The 12,991-nt window shown below is 44.1% G+C and overlaps 2 protein-coding genes across 14 annotated transcripts in view; one reads left to right on the top strand and one right to left on the bottom strand.

Annotated features, from left to right (window-relative positions):
* Positions 1 to 2,847, bottom strand: part of MAPK8IP3 (mitogen-activated protein kinase 8 interacting protein 3) — a 72,350-nt gene extending 69,503 nt beyond the window's left edge. For all 13 annotated transcript variants that reach the window (XM_063143602.1, XM_063143604.1, XM_063143603.1 and 10 more), the window contains exon 1: positions 2,478 to 2,847. In XM_063143602.1, coding sequence (XP_062999672.1) covers positions 2,478 to 2,795 — 318 coding nt within the window. In that variant the 5' untranslated portion in view covers positions 2,796 to 2,847. The remainder of the gene's footprint in view (positions 1 to 2,477) is intronic.
* Positions 1 to 12,991, top strand: part of LOC134409982 (major facilitator superfamily domain-containing protein 1-like) — a 319,448-nt gene that overhangs the window by 284,472 nt on the left and 21,985 nt on the right. The window lies entirely within an intron of this gene.

Genomic DNA, 12,991 nt, shown 5'->3' with positions numbered 1-12,991 from the left:
AATACGTTTGTCTAAAACAGCCTTCCTGATAACCAGCGTCCAGACTACAGTGTTGGACTGCAACTCCCAACATCCCTGCCAGCACAGTGTTCTAAAATAATGAAACCAACAACTCTGAGCCATAGAGATAAAGAACCAAATGGTAAAACTAAGGGACAGATGGGAGGACCTAGAGGTCTCTGGTCCAATTCACCTGCCCTACACACCATGGCCCAGCAGTGGTCAGACTTTAGGCTTTGGGGATCTACTCTTCTTCTTTTACTAGAACCTCCAAAATCCACAAAGCATAAGCAGATGCAAAAGATGTGCACTTAAAAAATTTAAATCCAGGGCTCAAGAATGGGCTTTGAGCAACAGAACTTGAGTGGAGCTCACAACCCCACAACACAAAAATCCACACCTGGTTATCCCACACTTTCATCGTTTCAATGGTACAATTTAGGGCAGCAGGGGAAAAGGGTCATTTTATTGCTACTGTTAAACAACTGCAAATCATAAATCTTTGCTGATCTACTACAAGACACCCAGAGATCTACCAGTACATCCAGATCTCATAGACCAAGGATGGGCAGACTTCAAGCTTGTGGGATTGACCTTGTGTTGTTGTTTTTACTAGAACCCTGAAATCCACCAACTGGATCCAAATAGATGCAAAATAGTGGCTCAGGGTGGGTGAGTAGGTGTGGCAGACTAGACTTCAAAGTAAGAACCGGGGTAAGTCTGAACACATGCTTTGTCTTGAAATTATTTTCTGTACTAGAACTTAGCTCACAACCCGTTTCACACAACCGCTCCCCCACACAAACCCTCTCTTTTTTCAGCAACCTTAGAGAGAGGGGCACCTTTGCGAAGTGACTTTTCTGAAAAGGGGGGAGGATCAGAAACCCTTGCAGATGTGCTGCAAACCACAGAGATCTACCAACAGATCTCGGATCTACCTTCTGCCCATCCTGCCATGACCAATAAAACAGCTGCAGCACTCTGCTCCTCTTCTCGTGTTTACAAATGCCACACAATGGTGGCAAGAAAATATGGTAGAAGCTGGCACTTGGGGGGGGGGAACGCCCCTTGCCCCCCAGCTCTAGACATCACAGATCTCCTCTTCTCTTCTTTCACCAGGCCAAGAAGGTGGGTGGATGGAAGAGAGAGGGGAGAAGAGTCCAGAGGGCAAACTGAATGTCTGGAAATGGAAATGGAAATGGAAACCTAGAGAGAGGGGGGGAGCAATTGATGGGCCTCCAGGCTGAGCCATAGAGTGATCAGCAATACATGGAAGGAAGGAGAGAAATCTAGTAAAAGGACTTCCTCAGGCCTAGGAGCACTGATCTGGCTAGTTGCCAAGGCTGATGGAATGAGCATTTGGGTGGATGCAGTTATTATCATAGAAGGAGCAAGGAGGCAAGAAAAATGGATCCAGATGATGGGGACTCAAATTGGGTTGAAGCCCCAGGTAGTAGGGTAGATGGTGAAATTTGTGGGATGAGTAGGGGATGAAGGTTACCAACTTGGGGGAGAGGTTGTGAGGGGAACCCAGATTAAAACAGCAAAGGAGTCCGCAGTGCACTACAGGATTTATTCCCACCGTGCCGCCGCTCATTCATCGGATTTCCACTTCACCTCACTCCACCCCTACCACTCTGGATGGGATTGCCATTTGTTTTCAAAAGCCTGTTATAATCTAGGGATATGTGATGAGGACTTTCACCATCACTGTGGTGTAACGTTCACAAAAGATTGGGTTTAGGGGCAAGACCCACATTTTGATGGGAGGCTCCCATCCTTTTCGCCTGCTTTTTTCTTCTTTTCTTTTTAACGCCCACTCTGGTACCCTGGTACCCTTTCATGGATTTTCGGGCCCAGCGAATGATCTAGGTCGGTATTTCATCCTGTAGGCTTGCTGGAACTAGGTATATGTGGTTTCTAAGCCATGCCTTGGGCAGAAAATCACTGGGAGACCCATGAAAGAGAATAATAACAACAATAATAAATAATAATAATACACCCTATTAACAGATGACAATGATGACGAATCCAAGGTTGCAATCCACCGAGGGTTGAGCTTCAGAAAAAGCAGTTCAGCCCAGATTGGTGCACCACTGCAACCCACCTCTTGCCTATGGGCCTACTCTATAGTAAGAGGGCTGCCGCGGCCTGCTCCCGGCTGCTTGCCTGGCCCATCGCTGCATCCCAATGCACCACCGCAACCCACCTCTTGCCTATGGGCCTACTCTATAGTAAGAGGGCTGCCGCGGCCTGCTCCCGGCTGCTTGCCTGACCCATCGCTGCATCCCAATGCACCACCTCAACCCACGTCTTGCCTATGGGCCTACTCTGGAGTAAGAGGGCTGCCGCGGCCTTCCTCCTGCTGCTGGCCTGGCCCCCCACTGCGCCCCGGTTGCACGCCAGGGCCTCCCCGCGGCTCCCCTCCCGCCGGCGCCTGGGCCTGCGCCGGGGGGGGGGGTCTCCGCTCCCCTCACCTCCTCGGCCTGCTTGCGCAGCGCCTTCTCGCGCTCGTACTGGGTGAGCAACTGCTCGTTGTCCTCGCGCAGCAGCTCCAGCTCCACCTCGTGCTCCTGGTTGTCGGTCAGCACCGAGTCGAGGTTCTCCAACACGGTCACCACCAGCGGCATCAGCTCCTTGACCACCTCCTCGTCGTAGCAGTGGATGAGGCGCTCGAACTCGCGGTAGATGCTGTTGGCCAGGCCCGACACCCGCTCCGACATCACCGAGCCCGAGCAGTAGTCGTCGCCCGGGTAGCCCCCCACGCCGCCATCGTCCAGCTGGATCTCCAACATCGTGGCGGCGGCGGCGACCGATGCGCTCCCGCCGCGGCACCTGCTCGCAGAAGATGGATGGCGGCGGCGGCGGCGATGCTGCTGCTGCTGCTCCGGTGTCCGCCTTCCCCAGCGCTCGGCTGCCGCCCGGCTCTGCCCACCCCCGCTCGCCCTGCGCCACTGGCCACTCCCGTTGCCGGCGTCGCCTCTCTCTGCCTGCCTTGCGCGCACAGGCGCACCAGCACCACGGACGCTGCGGGCAGCAGGAGACGCTTGCCTGGAAGGAGGGAGGACAGCGTGCGGGAGTGCAGGGGGGGGGGAGAGCGTTACAAGCGGCTCTCCCCTGTGCGCATCCTTTCCCTCCCCAATATGGAAGTTGCTGTCATCACTACGCTTTCCTGAACAGTGTGCTCGCCTAGGGATGTGCGGGATTATTAGAAATACCCTGACCCCCCCCCCCCCACACACGCAAACCCATACTGGTGCAATACTTTTATTAAGCCAATTCGAAAGATCACCCCCAAACGCGCAAGCTTTCGAGATCTCCAGGTCTCTTCTTCATCAAGCAAGATGTTACAAGTGAGTCTTGGTGTGCGCATCCCTTTCCCTCCCCAATGTGGAAATTGTTTTCATAACTATGCTTTCCTGAATGTGTGCGCCTAGAGATTATTATTAGAAACACTATCACACATACCCCCAAGAAACCAAAGGCAGCCACATTGCCCTTAGGAAAAATTTCTAACTCCATATTAGTGCAATGCCTTTATTTAGCCAATTCGAAAGATCACCCCAAAAGATCACCTGTTTTTGAGATCTCCGGATCTCTTCATCAAGCAAGATGTTACAATCCGGGTCTCCCATAGGCCCATTTCTTTCCCTCCCCAATATGGAAGTTGCTTTCATTACTACACTTTCCCGAACCCTGTGTGCCTAGAGATGTGTGGTATTATTACAATATCCCACCCACCACAAAATCTCTATTAGCGCAATACCATTACTAAGCCAGTTCGAAAGATCACTCCAAAATGTGCAAGTTTTTGAGATCCCCAGATCTCTTCATCAAGCAAGATGTTACAATCCTGGTCTCCCATAAGCCTATTTCTTTCCCTCTGCAATATGGAAGTTGCTTTCATTATTACATTTTCCTGAACCATGTGCACCTAGACATATGCAGTATTATTAATAACACCACCGCTACATTTTCTCTGCCCCCTAATTTTTTTACAATCCCATAATTAAAAACAATTTACAATTTTGTGTTTAAAAGGCCTGCAACTAGATGAACTGCCCAGCCACTTCCCCCACCCCACCCCCATTTTTAAGCTGGCTACAGGCCTGAGTAGCCCCCCTCCCCAATGAAGCGATCTTGGAAGCTTGCACATTGGGGGAGGAGTGATCTTTGAGGTGGTCTAATAATGACTATATGGATTCGGTATTATAAGGCATTTGTAATCTGGATTGCAAAGCATAGGTCCCAATCTATACTACAACACTCTTATTTGAAATAAATAAAATAAATAAAACTCTGTTCCTGAATAATGTATTATCATTATGTTACAATATCCCAAAGCTCCATTTACTATGCTGCAAATGAGACACAGTGTGTGGAAAAACAACTTTAAAATTCTATATATGAAATTGATCATTTTTTAAAAGGACTTGCATTTGAAATAAGATACAATTTTCGATTAGCTCACCAAAGTCACCTCCATAAACTATAAGTCCATGGCACATAAACTACACATGATTTACAAAGTGTAAAGTTAATTCATGGATTAGACCAATTAGTTAAGGCTGCAATGCTATGCAATATACACTTAGGAGTGAGATGCATTAAAATCAGTGAAAATACTTCTTGAATAACCATGGATAGACTGTAATTAACAAAAGAAGTACCTCTGATTAACTAGAATTTATTAAAATTAGCGGACTTTATTTTAAAATATTAAACAATTAATAAGAGCACTTATAAATGCTGGAGATCACAGAACCATAAAATGTTATGAGGAGGAAGGAATCTCGAAGGCAGGGGAGGCTGGTGGCTCTGATTCCAGTGGGGCTATAAATTCATTTTGGGCTTCAGTCAGAACCAGTCAAAACTGACTCTCTACCTGCAAAGGTGTGGGGATAATAATATTGACTTGCTTTTACAGGATTGTCATAAGGGTTAGAACTGTTTTACTATTGTCACTTGCTTTTATTAAATATGTTTATTATTGTGGTGATGGTGTTTTTAGCTTGTGAACCACCTTGAGAAGGTTTTGTACCCTAGAACATGGCTTAAAATATTATCTTCCTCTTCCTCCAGTTCCTCCTAGTAGTGACTGACTAGATTTACAAAGGTTACAAGGGAGGAAAACAGAGTTCCTAAAGTTAAACCCATATTTCCTTTACAAGGCAAAGTGGGGACATTTAGGAAATAATTGTTAGGTGGAGGGTGTTTAATCTTTCCCCCATTGCCCAATTCTCTCAAGGAAAATGTCCCCCTGGTTGCTTTTAATTCTTTCCTCCTCCCCACTTGGGATCAGAAACCTGAAATAAGCCTAGCTGAGGGGGAAACGTTGAGGGGCAGGGGGAGAACCAACAGGTGCAGGAAGGGTTAAGCACACTTCCCTCCTCTGGTTTTCTATTATTATTATTTATTTATTTATTTATTTATTTATTTATTTATATAGCACCATCATGGTGCTACAGGGAATTTCTCTGGTATTCATATTTCCTTAGCAAACGTGCATTTGGAAACACATATTTGCCCAGGTACTGTGTAGTTCTAAACTCATAGAGATTTATAAAGTGCACTCACTATATTTATCATTCGTATTAATTAACGGGGCGGGGCGGGGTGGGGGGAGAGATGAAGAAGAAGCGAGCAAGCAAATAAACAAAAAGCCCTGCAGAGCAGACAATAAAAAAGAGAGAGGATCAGCTGAGAGATTCTCAATACCTTCTCTAGAAAGAAATGACGTTAAAATCATCTGTATGTCAAGGGCCAGGCAATATAACCCATCCCCCACAGCCTCCCTAATGGCTAATCAATGAGGCATTAGGAAGATTTGGGTAGAGTTGTAATGTGAGCTTCAGCATTCTGAGGAGGGAGAAACGAATTAAGAGGGAGCCAAAAGCCTGCAAGAACCCGCAAGGGAGATCTTTTTGTTGGCTATAATAGAGCTGTAAAAAACTGTTTGTTCAAGGCTGTGGATGAATCCATCAAGTTCTCTGTAGAATGGATTTCTGAGGCCTCGCCTGTTTAGACGTCAAAACATTACTTGGCTGTTTCCTTATTAGATCTATTTTAAAGGAGATGTGGTAGGGTTTATTTCTTGCTTTTCTCAAGTGCTCAAAATGGACATGGCAAATGAAAGTACAAAATGTGTACACAAATGTGTATGTGTATGCGAAGAAAGGAAATGGAAGGTTCTGAAATAGCGCACCTCTGGACTCAGTAGGAAAAATATTTTTAACCACTAGGTACCAGCATCAGATAAGAACATAAGAAGCTGCCTTATATTGTTAGACCCTTGCACCATCTAGCCCAGTATTGTCGGCACTGACTGGCAGCAGCTCTCTAGGATTTCAGGCAGGACTTTTCCCAGCCCTACCTGGTGATCCCAGAGACTGAATATGGGACCTTCTCTATATGTTCTACTAGTGAGATATGGTCCCTCCCCATGGAGAGGTCAATTTTGGGAGCTAAAATAATGCATCTGTGGCCTGACCCAGGATTGAACAAAAGTTCACATTCCCATAAGACTGCCAGAATGCACTATTTTGACAGGAGGGTTGATTGTCTGGATAACGCATTGTGTAAAGAGAGGGGCTATTTCCCATTTAGCTAGTGGAACTCTAAAGGACCTAGCCAAGATGCTGAATGTATTTTGGGGATAGCATTCAGCACCTTGAGAGCTCATTTAGAGTTCTGGACGGCTCCGATTGGAACCCAAGATAGATTCACAGCCCCACCGAAATTGGAGCCTCCAGCCTCCGCTGTGTGTAGCAATGTGCCATTGCTATGTTGCTGCTACCCGTCATGTTCAACCCAGTTTGAAAGCTCCTCATGCATTTTGCCAGTGCATTTTGTCCTGGTGCAACACCGCTAGTTGCGCAGGGGCCCTTATATGATTTAGTCCACATAGTTGTGAGTGCAGCAATGGATAGGATGTCAGGAGCAACCAGGGCTAGAATGGGGAATTCTTGTACACAGCTGCCCTGTAGGGGGAGCCCCTGCTGGTGCTGAAGGATTCCAGGGTACCGGTGTGACTCTACCCATCAGGCTGGCCATTGGCTATTCTCAAAATGAAGGGCTAAAGAATTCCTGTGCAAGCTGGGAAATTGCTTAGCAAGGTATTATCTTTCTGAGCTCATACTCCTAGCAGGACTCTTAGGTACTGCTCTACAGCTGCCTTCAGCTCAGCCATAATACAGGATCAATGAACTGACAATGTGTTATAGTTATAGAGGATTTGTTACAAATCTTTATTCTGCTTGTGGCTGTTATTATAAAGGCTTTTCCTTGACCTTTCTTTTATAGAACACCACGTAGCATGCCCCTCCTGGTCTTAGCAAACTAGGAAACCCCATGGGAGTGCTTCAGTAACACCAGCTGAGCTACCTATAACTATTACAGGAGATTTTCCTGTGCCAATATTGTATTGTGCTAATTATCACCATACCCAACCCCGGTGCTACAAAGGCCTTGATTAATTCTGTTTTCCATTTGCTTATATATTCCTTTTTGTGCTTTTACTGAAAGAATTTTCACCTCCACTAATTTCCTTCAGGAGAAATAAATGTACTAACCAAAGAGAGAAAATATTAAGAATTCTACTGTGACCTGACTGTATCACAGTTGCTCTTCTAGGTGTGCTTCAATATCCCAGATATTGCCTAATAATGCATGTTATGGGATAACTATATAACTTTTAAAGCATTTTTAACCCACTCTTCAGCTGAAAAGACTCCCAGAATGCCTTACATAAGACTCAGTCTGTAGGCTACCAGGAGGAGGGTCTTCTCTGCTGTAGTACCCCGGCTGTGGAATGAGGTTCCCCTAGCACCTACATTATACTCTTTTCGGCACCTTTTTATTTTCCCAGTATTTTAACATTTTATAATCTTAGCCTTTTAGCTTTGCTGTTTTAAATCTGTATTTTAAATTTGTATCTTAAATCTCTGCATGGTTGCTTGTTTTTATTCTGATTGTACTTTTATATTGTTTTTTATATTGAGGTTTAAGTTTTATACTTTAGGTTGCACTTCGTGGTTTTAATTTCTGTCAACCACCCAGAGAGCTTCGGCTGTTGGGTGGTATAGAAATGCAATAAATAAATAAATAAAAGCTAAAAGACACAACAGAAAAAGAAATAGAGATAGGGGTAGAAAAGGAAAGGGCTATCAGAGGCACATGTTCTTAAAGTTACTATGTTCTTACAATGGCTGCTGCTAGATGACAGCTGAGGGAAAGGAAGAGCCCAATGGAGCTGGGCTCTCAGCAGAGCCTATGGGATTGGCCTGGTGAAGGCCAAGATCTCCCTCTACTCTGCAGCCTGGTGAAATTATAAATCAATACAAGGCTGAAGGGAGGCAAGAGTGGATGCCCCCGCTTTCCCAGAAATCTAAAAGGGGATTTGAAGAATGGCTCACTGCTCCTGATGTGTAAGCTCATCAGACTTTTGCATCTACTAAACAGGCTTTGTGGGTTTTTGTAGGATTTGAAAACCTGCAAAACTTGTTCATTTTGAGTTACATTTATATTCCACCTTCTATTCACAATGGAACTCAAGACAGCATAAATAAAGTTTCAGTCAGTCCCCCAACCAGGAACTCCCTCAAATGGGACTTGTTTAGCTTTAGCTAGGTGGCTGCATTGTTTCCTTCAGACCATGGACTAGAATAAATAATGTAATCTGAGCTGGGAGGGGAAAAGCCTGGCACTTGCTTGCACATGTGTATACATGATCCAATGTGGTTTAAGATGGAATTTTCAACTTGGACTGGGGGACTCCTGGGTTTGGACTCCTCCTTAGTGTGGGTGTTCACAAGGTGGCCATAGAAAAGTCAGCAGTACCCAGCCTAACCTTCCTCACTGGTTTCTTGTGAGGAAAGCATGGAATAACTACCGTACATTTATGTCACCCTCTGCTCCTTGGGTAAAATTTAAAATGTGTTAAATTATTATTATTATTAAAAAAGGTTTAAGTTAACTCCCTAAGCACTGTACCCTTAGGAACATAAGATGGTAGCCTGGTAGAAAGGGACCACATAGGTTTATACCAAATCCGTCTTGTCACTAGATTCTAGTGGTCCATCTATCCCAACTTCATCCAGAAATTTGACTTGCAGGGAGAATGGGGAAGTAGAATAAAATACATTATAGAATGCATTACTTTTGGTCATAGAATACACCACTTTCTGTCAAGTACACTTGAGTTTTCTTAGAAATTCATTAACAATCTCCAGCATTAATATTTAGCAGTATGTTAAGTTAAGATATAAACCACCATTATTTTAAGCCTGCAGTAATTTCATGGAGGGACATCATTCTGTGTGTTACACAATAGTCTAGCATTTCTTCCAAAGTGAAGTTTATGACCAGATCATTCTGATGATCTGGTCATAAAGACTGCTCCCTGCAGTGCATCAGGAAGGGGTGGAACTAATGGCAAGACCCTTCAGTTGCCTCCTGGATCTTGCTCCTGCAGCACTTCTAATCACATGTTGCTCTGTTCCCTCAAACTCCTAACTACTTGGCTGGACAGCTCCCTTGCTGTCTCAGCAAACTTTTGTGGGTTCTTGCCTTGCTGGACAGCTCCCCTGCCTTGCTGGTAGATATGAAATTATCTGAGCCTCACGGCAACAGCACTTATGGGAAGTAGATTTTTGCCTGCAAGAGCGTTGTCCCCCACACCTGCCGATTGATTTATGAAGAAATCATCCAGTTGGGAATCTCGTGTTTCCCTCTTGATGTGTAGTTCTACACAGTTTTTTAAACAGGCTTGTGTGGGTACAAGCTACAATACAGATGCAGAAGGCAGAGCGGTGACAGAATCCAGTTAGAGCTCTCCTTATTGTGAGTTGTGATGCATGAAATGACAGGGGGAGAAGCAATTATACTTGCAACTGTTTCTCCTCCTCCTCCTCCTCCTCCTCTAAGCCTGGCTGAGTCCACTCGGCCCAGGGATGTGTAGCGTGAGTCATCAGGCCAGAATGAAACAGCAAATCACTGAAACTGCATCCATCTCGAGGAGAAAGCCATATCAGAGCATGGAGAATTTCCAGTGATAAAGATAGGCAAACACAGTGAAGACGTTTTTGGGAAATCAATCTAGCTAGCAGAATATTAACATGTCTGTTCCCCCGCCCCCACTTACAAGTTAAAAAAAAGTTTCACACATAACTGAGCCCTGTTTCTTTCATTTAAAGGGCCTGATTAATTTGCACTACTTATTATTATTATTATTATTATTATTATTATTAAAATCATACACCATCAGCGACAAACATCACATATTACCAAACATACACATCACCTAAGCCAGATAACTTCAAATATTGGGCAGTACAGAAATATAATGAGGGAAGGTTACAAATGCTGGGACTGGTGAGCTTGGAAAAAAGGAGGCTGAGAGGAGACATGATAGAGGTATACAAAATTATGCATGGTGTGGGGAATGTGGAAAGGGAGTCATTTTTCTCCTTCTCCCATAATACTAGAACTCAACAGGGTCATTCCCATGAAGCTGATTGGTGGGAGATTCAGGACAGATAAAAGGAAGTACTTCTTCACACAGCGCATAGTTAAACTGTGGAATTCACTAGCACAAGATAGTGATGGCCACTAATTTAGATGATGTTGAAAGGGGGTTGGATAAATTCCTGGAGAAGATGGCTATCAATGGCTACTAGACCTGATGGCAATGTGCTACCTCCAGTATCAGAGGCAGTAAGCCTATATACAGCCATTTCTGGGGAACATGGGTGGGAGGGTGCTGTTGCACCCATATACTGCTTGTAGGTTCCTGGTTGGCCACTGTGTGAACAGACTGCTGGACTAGATATGCCCTTGGTCTGATCCACCATGGCTCTTATGTCCTGATGAGGGAGAGATCACATAACCTCCATGGCATTAAATACATTTGGGGAACGGGGTGTGAAGGCAACAAAAAGAGTTTAATGAAATGACACAGCAATAGAAAGGACAGGGAGAGAACCATGCTTGTGTTTGCCACTTTCAGTGAGAGATAAATGAGCGTTCCTGCATTTGAGTGGTAGAGTGAGAAAGTGCTCATACTCTAAAGAATTTTTAAACATAGAAATAAAAAAATTGAATAAAACTATTTTTAGAAATCAGATAGTGACATGGGTTTGGGAAAGAATTGGGGCAATTGTCGCTAATGATGTCATGGGCACTGCCCAATAGGTTCCTGTTACGTTGCAGCACTCACAATAACAACAGAAACACTACTGCGTATGTGCGTGCACACTTTTTCCAGTTGCAGACCAGTTGGAATGTACTGAAAATGTGATTTGATTTTATTTATTTGCTCATCGCCTCAAGTACTCATTGAGTGGAGGGATAGTAAAAAAATATAGTAATTTTTAAAAAAGAGATGTTAGCAGGGAAAGCTGGGTTACACTGTTACTGAGAAAATAACAGTTTTGTGCCACTTTGATGTTGGTTCACATTAATGTACAATGAATAGTGAGGAGTAAACGTTGGAGGATAGCACTGATTATTAAGGATTACCTAATTCCCCTCCATTGTTTCCCCATCTCCTTATCTTGTAATTCCCCTTTTCCTCCTTCATTCAATCTTTCCTGCTTATCTTTTCCTCCCCAGAGAGGTCCGCCTGGCGCCTACACTGTACTCCTTTCCTCACCAGCTGAAGACCTTTTTATTCTCTCAGTATTTTAACACTAAATTTTAACTTAAATTTAAATTGTACTGTTTTAACTCTGTATTTTAATCTTATATCCATTTTTGCTGCGTGGTTTTAACCTGGTTGTGCTTTTTATACTGTATTTTGTATTTGTGTTTTTAAAATGTTGGTGGTTTTATTATGGCTTTAATTTTTGTGAACTGCCCAGAGAGCTTCGGCTGTTGGGCGGTATAAAAATGTAATAAATAAATAAATACATAATTTATTTATTTATTTATTACATTTTTATACCGCCCAACAGCCGAAGCTCTCTGGGCGGTTCACAAAAATTAAAACCACAAAAAACATCCAACAGGTTAAAAACACAATTACGAAATACAGTATAAAAAGCGCAACCAGGATAAAACCACACAGCAAAGTTGATTATAAGATTAAAATACAGAGTTAAAACAGTAAGATTTAAATTTAAGTTAAAATTAAGTGTTAAAATACTGAGTGAATAAAAAGGTCTTCAGCTGGCGACGAAAGCAGTACATAATTGTGACAGTTGTTTATTGTGTAACAGGCATACTAAGAAATATTTAATTGGGATAAATTTTAACGTACGTTTAATAATAATAATAATAATAATAAATTTATTTATTTCTTACCCGCCTCTCCCTCTGGCTCGAGGCGGGGAACAACATCAGGACATAAAACAGGACGGGTTTTGTTGAGGGGAAGGCTGTGGAATTAAATTGAGATAAAAAGAGATACATAAGATAAGTCATTTAACGTAATTTTTATTGGTTGAGGACGTACTAAAATTCATAGAGCTTTTATAAAAACCAAACAGCTGGAGGCTTTTTTAAAAAAATGAAAGCCTGTTTTAACGGTTGGAGGCTTTTAAAAAAATAAAAATTGAGGGAAAGGGGGCTGGAATATGACTGAGGGTGACCAGCCGGCATAGTTTTACCTCAGTTCCTCCCAACCCCCTCACAGGAGAAGAAAGCAATTGTTTCCCCCGCGCCTCAGGTAAAGCGGGAAGGAACAAGCCCGAAGGGGCGGGGTTTTCCGAGGAGGAGGCAGGGAGAGGAGCAGACTGACAGGCACCGAGGCGGGGCTTAGTGCCAGGGGCGCGGCCAAGTGGGAGAACACTGAGGCGGAGCAGGAGGCGGAGCCAGAAAGGCTGAGGAAGCAGGAGGAAGAGGGCGTGGCCGAGAATGTATATCAGTCAGGGGTGGGGTTTCGCAATCCCCAAAAGCGATCGGTGTCACTCAGAGATGCCGTAGGCGGAGCTTGCGGCGTGAGCGAGAGACAAAGAGCGAAAGGGAGGGGGCGGAGTCTAGTGTCTGGAGGTGC

This window comes from Elgaria multicarinata, chromosome 17 (assembly GCF_023053635.1).
Source record: "Elgaria multicarinata webbii isolate HBS135686 ecotype San Diego chromosome 17, rElgMul1.1.pri, whole genome shotgun sequence".
NCBI lineage: Eukaryota > Metazoa > Chordata > Lepidosauria > Squamata > Anguidae > Elgaria > Elgaria multicarinata.
The sequence above is the reverse complement of the archived record's forward strand: the minus strand, read 5'-3'. Positions and strand labels throughout refer to the sequence as shown.